This window comes from Labrus mixtus, chromosome 23, assembly GCF_963584025.1.
Source record: "Labrus mixtus chromosome 23, fLabMix1.1, whole genome shotgun sequence".
In the NCBI taxonomy this organism is placed as follows: Eukaryota; Metazoa; Chordata; class Actinopteri; order Labriformes; family Labridae; genus Labrus; species Labrus mixtus.
The window spans coordinates 10,418,830-10,429,145 of NC_083634.1; the positions used below are offsets into that span (position 1 = coordinate 10,418,830).

Consider the following 10,316-nt stretch of genomic DNA (forward strand, 5'->3'; position numbering starts at 1 on the left):
GGTTGTAGTTGGAGCAGCTGTCGTTGTGGTTGGAACAGCTGCGGTTGTTGTTTGAGCTGCAGTTGTTGGTGTTGGAGCATCTGTGTTTTTTTTTGGAGCTGCTGTGGTTGTTGTTGGAGCTGCTGTCGTCGTTGTTGGAGCTGCTGTTGTTGTTGTTGGAGCTGCTGTCGTCGTTGTTGGAGCTGCTGTTGTTGTTAGAGCTGCTGTGGTTGTTGTTAGAGCTGCTGTGGTTGTTGTTGTTGGAGCAGCTGTGGTTGTTGTTGTAGGAGCTGCTGTGGTTGTTGTCTGAGCTGCTCTTGGTGTTGGTACTGCTGTGGTTGTTGGAGCTGCTGTGGTTGTAGTTGGAGCAGCTGTCGTTGTGGTTGGAACAGCTGCGGTTGTTGTTTGAGCTGCAGTTGTTGGTGTTGGAGCATCTGTGGTTTTTTTTGGAGCTGCTGTGGTTGTTGTTGGAGCTGCTGTTGTGGTTGTAGGAGCAGCTGTTGTTGTTGGAGCAGCTATAGTCGTTGGAGCAGCTGAGGTTGTTGGAGCAGCTGTCGTCGGTGTTGGAGCAGCTGTGGTTGTTGTTGGATCTGCTGCTGTATTTGTTGGAGCTGCAGTGGTTGTTGTTGGAGCCATTGTGGTTGTTGTTGAAGCTGCTGTTGTTGTTGTTGTTGGAGCTGCTGTGGTCGTTGTTGGAACTGTTGTTATGATTGTAGGAGCAGATGTGTTTGTTGGAGCAGCTGTGGTTGTGGTTGGAACAGTTGTGGTTGTTGTTTTAGCTGCTGTTGCAGTTGTTGGAGCTGCTGTGGTTGTTGTTGGAGCAGCTGTGGTTGTTGTTGGAGCTGCTGTGGTTGTTGGAGCTGCTGTCATCATTGTCTGAGCGGCTGTCGTGGTTGTAGGAGCAGCTGTTGTTGTTGGAGCAGCTGTGGTTGTTGGAGCAGCTGTGGTTGTTGTTGGAGCAGCTGTGGTTGTTGTTGGAGCTGCTGCGGTGGTTTGTGGGGCTGCTGTGGTTGTTGTTGTTGGAGCTGCTGTGGTTGTTGGAGCAGCTGTGGTCGTAGTTGGAGCTGCTGTCGTCGTTGTTGGAGCTGCTGTTGTTGTAGGAGCTGCTGCGGTTGTTGTTGGAGCTGCTGTGGTTGTTGTTGGAGCTGCTGTCGTCGTTGTTGGAGCTGCTGTTGTTGTAGGAGCTGCTGTGGTTGTTGTTGGAGCTGCTGTGGTTGTTGTTGGAGCTGCTGTCGTCGTTGTTGGAGCTGCTGTTGTTGTATGAGCTGCTGTGGTTGTTGTTGGAGCTGCTGTGGTTGTTGTTGTTGGAGCTGCAGTCATTGTAGGAGTAGCTGTGGTTGTTGTTGGAGCTGTTGTCGTGGTTGTAGGAGCAGCTGTTGTTGTTGGTACTGCTGTAGTTGTAGTTGGAGCAGCTGTGGTTGTTGTTGGAGCTGCTGTGATTGTTGTTGGAGCTGTTGTCGTGGTTGTAGGAGCAGCTGTTGTTGTTGAAGCAGCTGTGGTTGTTGGAGCAGCTGTGGTTGTAGTCGGAGCAGCTGTGGTTGTTGTTTGAGCAGCTGTGGTTTTTGTTGGAACTGCTGTGGTTGTTGTTGTTGGAGCTGCTGTCATAGTTGTAGGATCAGCTGTGGTTGTTGTTGGAGCTGCTGTCGTCGTTGTTGGAGCTGCTGTTGTTGTAGGAGCTGCTGTGGTTGTTGTTGGAGCTGCTGTGGTTGTTGTTGGAGCTGCTGTCGTCGTTGTTGGAGCTGCTGTTGTTGTATGAGCTGCTGTGGTTGTTGTTGGAGCTGCTGTGGTTGTTGTTGTTGGAGCTGCAGTCATTGTAGGAGTAGCTGTGGTTGTTGTTGGAGCTGTTGTCGTGGTTGTAGGAGCAGCTGTTGTTGTTGGTACTGCTGTAGTTGTAGTTGGAGCAGCTGTGGTTGTTGTTGGAGCTGCTGTGATTGTTGTTGGAGCTGTTGTCGTGGTTGTAGGAGCAGCTGTTGTTGTTGAAGCAGCTGTGGTTGTTGGAGCAGCTGTGGTTGTAGTCGGAGCAGCTGTGGTTGTTGTTTGAGCAGCTGTGGTTTTTGTTGGAACTGCTGTGGTTGTTGTTGTTGGAGCTGCTGTCATAGTTGTAGGATCAGCTGTGGTTGTTGTTGGAGCTGCTGTCGTCGTTGTTGGAGCTGCTGTTGTTGTAGGAGCTGCTGTGGTTGTTGTTGGAGCTGCTGTCATAGTTGTAGGACCAGCTATGGTTGTTGTTGGAGCTGCTGTCGTCGTTGTTGGAGCTGCTGTTGTTGTAGGAGCTGCTGTGGTTGTTGTTGGAGCTGCTGTGGTTGTTGTTGGAGCTGCTGTCGTCGTTGTTGGAGCTGCTGTTGTTGTATGAGCTGCTGTGGTTGTTGTTGTTGGAGCTGCAGTCATTGTTGGAGTAGCTGTGGTTGTTGTTGGAACAGCTGTGGTTGTTGTTGTTGGAGCTGCTGTGGTTGTTGTCTGAGCTCCTGTTGTTGTTGGTACTGCTGTAGTTGTTGGAGCTGCTGTGGTTGTAGTTGGAGCAGCTGTGGTTGTGGTTGGAACAGCTGCGGTTGTTGTTTGAGCTGCAGTTGTTGGTGTTGGAGCATCTGTGGGTTTTTTTGGAGCTGCTGTGGTTGTTGTTGGAGCTGCTGTCGTGGTTGTAGGAGCAGCTGTTGTTGTTGGAGCAGCTGTAGTCGTTGGAGCAGCTGAGGTTGTTGGAGCAGCTGTCGTCGGTGTTGGAGCAGCTGTGGTTGTTGTTGGATCTGCTGCCGTATTTGTTGGAGCTGCAGTGGTTGTTGGTGGAGCCAGTGTGGTTGTTGTTGAAGCTGCTGTTGTTGTTGTAGGAGTTGCTGTGGTTGTTGTTGGAGCCAGTGTGGTTGTTGTTGAAGCTGCTGTTGTTGTTGTAGGAGTTGCTGTGGTTGTTGTTGGAACTGTTGTTATGATTGTAGGAGCAGCTGTGTTTGTTGGAGCAGCTGTGGTTGTGGTTGGAACAGCTGTGGTTGTTGTTTTAGCTGCTGTTGCCGTTGTTGGAGCTGCTGTGGTTGTTGTTGGAGCGGCTGTGGTTGTTGTTGGAGCTGCTGTGGTTGTTGTTGGAGCTGCTGTCGTCATTGTCTGAGCGGCTGTCGTGGTTGTAGGAGCAACTGTTGTTGTTGGAACAGCTGTGGTTGTTGGAGCAGCTGTGGTTGTTGTTTGAGCAGCTGTGGTTGTTGTTGGAACTGTTGTTATGATTGTAGGAGCAGCTGTGTTTGTTGGAGCAGCTGTGGTTGTGGTTGGAGCAGCTGTGGTTGTGGTTGGAACAGCTGTGGTTGTTGTTTTAGCTGCTGTTGCCGTTGTTGGAGCTGCTGTGGTTGTTGTTGGAGCGGCTGTGGTTGTTGTTGGAGCTGCTGTGGTTGTTGTTGGAGCTGCTGTCGTCATTGTCTGAGCGGCTGTCGTGGTTGTAGGAGCAACTGTTGTTGTTGGAACAGCTGTGGTTGTTGGAGCAGCTGTGGTTGTTGTTGGAGCAGCTGTGGTTGTTGTTGGAGCTGCTGCGGTGGTTTGTGGGGCTGCTGTGGTTGTTGTTGTTGGAGCTGCTGTGGTTGTTGGAGCAGCTGTGGTCGTAGTTGGAGCTGCTGTCGTCGTTGTAGGAGCTGCTGTGGTTGTTGTTGGAGCTGCTGTCATAGTTGTAGGACCAGCTGTGGTTGTTGTTGGAGCTGCTGTGGTTGTTGGAGCAGCTGTGGTCGTAGTTGGAGCTGCTGTCGTCGTTGTAGGAGCTGCTGTGGTTGTTGTTGGAGCTGCTGTCATAGTTGTAGGATCAGCTGTGGTTGTTGTTGGAGCTGCTGTGGTTGTTGGAGCAGCTGTGGTCGTAGTTGGAGCTGCTGTTGTTGTAGGAGCTGCTGTGGTTGTTGTAGGAGCTGCTGTGGTTGTTGTTGGAGCTGCTGTCATAGTTGTAGGACCAGCTGTGGTTGTTGTTGGAGCTGCTGTGGTTGTTGGAGCAGCTGTGGTCGTTGTTGGAGCTGCTGTTGTTGTAGGAGCTGCTGTGGTTGTTGTTGGAGTTGCTGTGGTTGTTGTTGGAGCTGCTGTCGTCGTCGTTGGAGCTGCTGTTGTTGTAGGAGCTGCTGTGGTTGTTGTTGGAGCTGCTGTGGTTGTTGTTGGAGCTGCTGTCGTTGTTGTTGGAGCTGCTGTTGTTGTTGTATGAGCTGCTGTGGTTGTTGTTGGAGCTGCTGTGGTTGTTGTTGGAGCTGCAGTCATTGTAGGAGTAGCTGTGGTTGTTGTTGGAGCAGCTGTGGTTGTTGTTGTTGGAGCTGCTGTGGTTGTTGTTGTTGGAGCTGCTGTGGTTGTTGTCTGAGCTGCTGTTGTTGTTGGTACTGCTGTAGTTGTAGTTGGAGCAGCTGTGGTTGTTGTTGGAGCTGCTGTGATTGTCTTTGGAGCTGTTGTCGTGGTTGTAGGAGCAGCTGTTGTTGTTGAAGCAGCTGTGGTTGTTGGAGCAGCTGTGGTTGTTGTTTGAGCAGCTGTGGTTTTTGTTGGAACTGCTGTGGTTGTTGTTGGAGCTGCTGTCGTTGTTGTTGGAGCTGCTGTTGTTGTAGCAGCTGCTGTGGTTGTTGTTGGAGCTGTTGTCGTGGATGTAGGAGCAGCTGTTGTTGTTGAAGCAGCTGTAGTCGTTGTTTGAGCGGCTGTCGTGGTTGTAGGAGTAGCTGTTGTTGTTGGAGCTGCAGTGGTTGTTGGAGCAGCTGTGGTTGTAGTCGGAGCTGCTGTCGTCGTTGTTGGAGCTGCTGTTGTTGTAGGAGCTGCTGTGGTTGTTGTTGGAGCTGCTGTGGTTGTTTTTGTTGGAGCTGCAGTCATTGTAGGAGTAGCTGTTGATGTTGTTGGAGCTGTAGTCGTTGTTTGAGCGGCTGTCGTGGTTGTAGGAGCAGCTGTTGTTGTTGGAGCAGCTGTGGTTGTTGGAGCAGCTGTGGTTGTAGTCGGAGCAGCTGTGGTTGTTGTTTGAGCAGCTGTCATAGTTATAGGACCAGCTGTGGTTGTTGTTGGAGCTGCTGTCGTCGTTGTTGGAGCTGCTGTTGTTGTAGGAGCTGCTGTGGTTGTTGTTGGAGCTGCTGTCATAGTTGTAGGACCAGCTGTGGTTGTTGTTGGAGCTGCTGTCGTCGTTGTTGGGGCAGCTGTGGTCATCGTTGGAGCTGCTGTTGTTGTAGGAGCTGCTGTGGTTGTTGTTGGAGCTGCTGTGGTTGTTGTTGGAGCAGCTGTGGTCATTGTTGGAACTGCTGTTGTTGTAGGAGCTGCTGTGTTTGTTGTTGGAGCAGCAGTGGTCATTATCTGAACTGCTGTTGTTGTAGGAGCTGCTGTGGTTGTTGTTAGAGCTGCTGTGGTTGTTGTTGGAGCTGCAGTCATTGTAGGAGGAGTAGCTGTTGTTGCTGGAGCACCTGTGGTTGTTGGAGCAGCTGTGGTTGTAGTCGGAGCAGCTGTGGTTGTTGTTTGAGCAGCTGTGGTTTTTGTTGGAGCTGCTGTGGTTGTTGTTGTTGGAGCTGCTGTCATAGTTGTAGGACCAGCTGTGGTTGTTGTTGGAGCTGCTGTCGTCGTTGTTGGAGCTGCTGTTGTTGTTGGAGCTGCTGTGGTTGTTGTTGGAGCTGCTGTGGTTGTTGTTGGAGCGGCTGTGGTTGTTGTTGGAGCTGCTGTGGTTGTTGTTGGAGCTGCTGTCGTCATTGTCTGTGCGGCTGTCGTGGTTGTAGGAGAAGCTATGGTTGTTGTTGGAGCAGCTATGGTTGTTGTTGGAGCTGCTGCGGTGGTTTGTGGGGCTGCTGTGGTTGTTGTTGTTGAAGCTGCTGTCATAGTTGTAGGACCAGCTGTGGTTGTTGAAGCAGCTGTGGTCGTAGTTGGAGCAGCTGTGGTTGTTGTTGGAGCTGCTATCATAGTTGTATGAGCTGCTGTGGTTGTTGTTGGAGATGCTGTGGTTGTTGTTGGAGCAGCTGTGGTCATTGTCTGAACTGCTGTTGTTGTAGGAGCTGCTGTGGTTGTTGTTAGAGCTGCTGTCATTGTAGGAGCTGCTGTGGTTGTTGTTGGAGCAGCTTTGGTTGTTGTTGGAGCAGCTGTGGTTTTTGTTGTTGGAGCTGCTGTGGTTGTTGTCTGAGCTGCTGTTGTTGTTAGTACTGCTGTGGTTGTAGGAGCAGCTGTTGTTGTTGAAGCACCTGTAGTCGTTGTTTGAGCGGTTGTCGTGGTTGTAGGAGCAGCTGTTGTTTTTGGAGCAGCTGTGGTTGTTGGATTAGCTGTGGTTGTAGTTGGAGCAGCTGTGGTTGTTGTTTGAGCAGCTGTGGTTGTTGTTTGAGTTGCTGTCCTTGTTCTTGGAACTGCAGTGGTTGTTGGAGAAGCTGTGGTTGTAGTTTGAGCTGCTGTCGACATTGTTGGAGCAGCTGTTTTAATTGGAGCAGCTGTCTTTGGTGTTGGAGCAGCTATGGTTGTTGTTGGAGCTGCTGCGGTGGTTTGTGGGGCTGCTGTGATTGTTGTTGTTGAATCTGCTGTCATAGTTGTAGGAGCAGCTGTGGTTGTTGGAGCAGCTGTGGTTGTAGTTGGATCTGCTGCCGTCTTTGTTGGAGCTGCAGTGGTTCTTGTTGGAGCCAGTGTGGTTGTTGTTGGATCTGCTGCCGTCGTTGTTCGAGCTGCAGTGGTTGTTGTTGGAGCCAGTGTGGTTGTTGTTGAAGCTGCTGTTGTTGTTGTAGGAGCTGCTGTGGTCGTTGTTGGAACTGTTGATACGATTGTAGGAGCAGCTGTTGTTGTTGGAGCAGCTTTCGTTATGGTTGGAACAGCTGCGGTTGTTGTTTGAGCTGCAGTTGTTGGTGTTGGAGCAGCTGTGGTTGTTGTTGGAGCTGCTGTCGTGGTTGTAGGAGCAGCTGTTGTTGTTGGAGCAGCTGTAGTCGTTGGAGCAGCTGAGGTTGTTGGAGCAGCTGTCGTCAGTGTTGGAGCAGCTGTGGTTGTTGTTGGATCTGCTGCCGTATTTGTTGGAGCTGCAGTGGTTGTTGTTGGAGCAGCTGTGGTTGTTGTAGGAGCGGCTGTTGTGGCTGTTGAAGCAGCTGTGGTTGTTGTTGGAGCCAGTGTGGTTGTTGTTGAAGCTGCTGTTGTTGTTGTAGGAGCTGCTTTGGTTGTTGTTGGAACTTTTGTTATGATTGTAGGAGCAGCTGTATTTGTTGGAGCAGCTGTGGTTGTTGGAGCAGCTGTGTTTGTAGGAGCAGCTGTGGTTGTTGTTTTAGCTGTTGTTGCCGTTGTTGGAGCTGATGTGGTTGTTGTTGGAGCTGCTGTGGTTGTTGTTGGAGCTGCTGTCGTCATTGTCTGAGCGGCTGTCGTGGTTGTAGGAGCAGCTGTTGTTGTTGGAGCAGCTGTGGTTGTTGGAGCAGCTGTGGTTGTTGTTGGACCAGCTGTGGTTGTTGTTGGAGCGGCTGTCGTCGTTGTTGGAGCTGCTGTCGTCGTCGTTGGAGCTGCTGTTGTTGTATGAGCTGCTGTGGTTGTTGTTGTTGGCGCTGCAGTCATTGTAGGAGTAGCTGTGGTTGTTGTTGGAGCAGCTGTGGTTGTTATTGGAGCTGCTGTCGACGTTGTTGGAGCTGCAGTGGTTGTTGTTGGAGCAGCTGTGGTTGTTGTGGGAGCTGCTGTAGTTGCTGTTGGAGCTGCTGTGGTTGTTGTTGGAGCTGCTGTTGTCGTTGTTGGAGCTGCTGTGGTTGTTCTAGGAGCAGCTGTGGTTGTTGTTGGAGCTGCCGTTGTTGTTGGAGCTGCTGTGGTTGTTGTTGGAGCTGCTGTTGTTGTTGGAGCAGCTGTGGTTGTTGTTGGAGCTGCTGTTGTGGTTGTAGGAATTGCTGTTGTGGTTGTTGGAGCTGCTGTGGTTGTTGTTGGAGCTGCTGTTGTTGTAGGAGCTGCTGTGGTTGTTGTTGGAGCTGCTGTGGTTGTTGTTGGAGCAGCTGTGGTCATTGTTGGAACTGCTGTTGTTGTAGGAGCTGCTGTGTTTGTTGTTGGAGCAGCAGTGGTCATTATCTGAACTGCTGTTGTTGTAGGAGCTGCTGTGGTTGTTGTTAGAGCTGCTGTGGTTGTTGTTGGAGCTGCAGTCATTGTAGGAGGAGTAGCTGTTGTTGCTGGAGCACCTGTGGTTGTTGGAGCAGCTGTGGTTGTAGTCGGAGCAGCTGTGGTTGTTGTTTGAGCAGCTGTGGTTTTTGTTGGAGCTGCTGTGGTTGTTGTTGTTGGAGCTGCTGTCATAGTTGTAGGACCAGCTGTGGTTGTTGTTGGAGCTGCTGTCGTCGTTGTTGGAGCTGCTGTTGTTGTTGGAGCTGCTGTGGTTGTTGTTGGAGCTGCTGTGGTTGTTGTTGGAGCGGCTGTGGTTGTTGTTGGAGCTGCTGTGGTTGTTGTTGGAGCTGCTGTCGTCATTGTCTGTGCGGCTGTCGTGGTTGTAGGAGAAGCTATGGTTGTTGTTGGAGCAGCTATGGTTGTTGTTGGAGCTGCTGCGGTGGTTTGTGGGGCTGCTGTGGTTGTTGTTGTTGAAGCTGCTGTCATAGTTGTAGGACCAGCTGTGGTTGTTGAAGCAGCTGTGGTCGTAGTTGGAGCAGCTGTGGTTGTTGTTGGAGCTGCTATCATAGTTGTATGAGCTGCTGTGGTTGTTGTTGGAGATGCTGTGGTTGTTGTTGGAGCAGCTGTGGTCATTGTCTGAACTGCTGTTGTTGTAGGAGCTGCTGTGGTTGTTGTTAGAGCTGCTGTCATTGTAGGAGCAGCTGTGGTTGTTGTTGGAGCAGCTTTGGTTGTTGTTGGAGCAGCTGTGGTTTTTGTTGTTGGAGCTGCTGTGGTTGTTGTCTGAGCTGCTGTTGTTGTTAGTACTGCTGTGGTTGTAGGAGCAGCTGTTGTTGTTGAAGCACCTGTAGTCGTTGTTTGAGCGGTTGTCGTGGTTGTAGGAGCAGCTGTTGTTTTTGGAGCAGCTGTGGTTGTTGGATTAGCTGTGGTTGTAGTTGGAGCAGCTGTGGTTGTTGTTTGAGCAGCTGTGGTTGTTGTTTGAGTTGCTGTCCTTGTTCTTGGAACTGCAGTGGTTGTTGGAGAAGCTGTGGTTGTAGTTTGAGCTGCTGTCGACATTGTTGGAGCAGCTGTTTTAATTGGAGCAGCTGTCTTTGGTGTTGGAGCAGCTATGGTTGTTGTTGGAGCTGCTGCGGTGGTTTGTGGGGCTGCTGTGATTGTTGTTGTTGAATCTGCTGTCATAGTTGTAGGAGCAGCTGTGGTTGTTGGAGCAGCTGTGGTTGTAGTTGGATCTGCTGCCGTCTTTGTTGGAGCTGCAGTGGTTCTTGTTGGAGCCAGTGTGGTTGTTGTTGGATCTGCTGCCGTCGTTGTTCGAGCTGCAGTGGTTGTTGTTGGAGCCAGTGTGGTTGTTGTTGAAGCTGCTGTTGTTGTTGTAGGAGCTGCTGTGGTCGTTGTTGGAACTGTTGATACGATTGTAGGAGCAGCTGTTGTTGTTGGAGCAGCTTTCGTTATGGTTGGAACAGCTGCGGTTGTTGTTTGAGCTGCAGTTGTTGGTGTTGGAGCAGCTGTGGTTGTTGTTGGAGCTGCTGTCGTGGTTGTAGGAGCAGCTGTTGTTGTTGGAGCAGCTGTAGTCGTTGGAGCAGCTGAGGTTGTTGGAGCAGCTGTCGTCAGTGTTGGAGCAGCTGTGGTTGTTGTTGGATCTGCTGCCGTATTTGTTGGAGCTGCAGTGGTTGTTGTTGGAGCAGCTGTGGTTGTTGTAGGAGCGGCTGTTGTGGCTGTTGAAGCAGCTGTGGTTGTTGTTGGAGCCAGTGTGGTTGTTGTTGAAGCTGCTGTTGTTGTTGTAGGAGCTGCTTTGGTTGTTGTTGGAACTTTTGTTATGATTGTAGGAGCAGCTGTAGTTGTTGGAGCAGCTGTCGTCAGTGTTGGAGCAGCTGTGGTTGTTGTTGGATCTGCTGCCGTATTTGTTGGAGCTGCAGTGGTTGTTGTTGGAGCAGCTGTGGTTGTTGTAGGAGCGGCTGTTGTGGCTGTTGAAGCAGCTGTGGTTGTTGTTGGAGCCAGTGTGGTTGTTGTTGAAGCTGCTGTTGTTGTTGTAGGAGCTGCTTTGGTTGTTGTTGGAACTTTTGTTATGATTGTAGGAGCAGCTGTATTTGTTGGAGCAGCTGTGGTTGTTGGAGCAGCTGTGTTTGTAGGAGCAGCTGTGGTTGTTGTTTTAGCTGTTGTTGCCGTTGTTGGAGCTGATGTGGTTGTTGTTGGAGCTGCTGTGGTTGTTGTTGGAGCTGCTGTCGTCATTGTCTGAGCGGCTGTCGTGGTTGTAGGAGCAGCTGTTGTTGTTGGAGCAGCTGTGGTTGTTGGAGCAGCTGTGGTTGTTGTTGGACCAGCTGTGGTTGTTGTTGGAGCGGCTGTCGTCGTTGTTGGAG

At 50.8% G+C, this 10,316-nt stretch overlaps 1 protein-coding gene and 1 pseudogene across 1 annotated transcript; both read right to left on the bottom strand.

Annotated features, from left to right (window-relative positions):
* Window positions 1–1,409: 1,409 nt before the first annotated feature.
* LOC132958327 (protein kinase 4-like) lies at window positions 1,410–2,896 on the bottom strand (the record flags this gene model as incomplete). The annotated part of the gene is made up of 4 exons (XM_061031077.1): window positions 1,410–1,437; window positions 1,630–1,765; window positions 2,197–2,433; window positions 2,848–2,896. Coding segments are annotated over 4 exons (450 nt in total), but the record flags the coding sequence as incomplete, so codon positions are not given.
* Window positions 2,897–3,911: 1,015 nt separating this feature from the next.
* LOC132958326 (putative uncharacterized protein DDB_G0271606) lies at window positions 3,912–4,511 on the bottom strand (annotated as a pseudogene).
* Window positions 4,512–10,316: the final 5,805 nt, after the last annotated feature.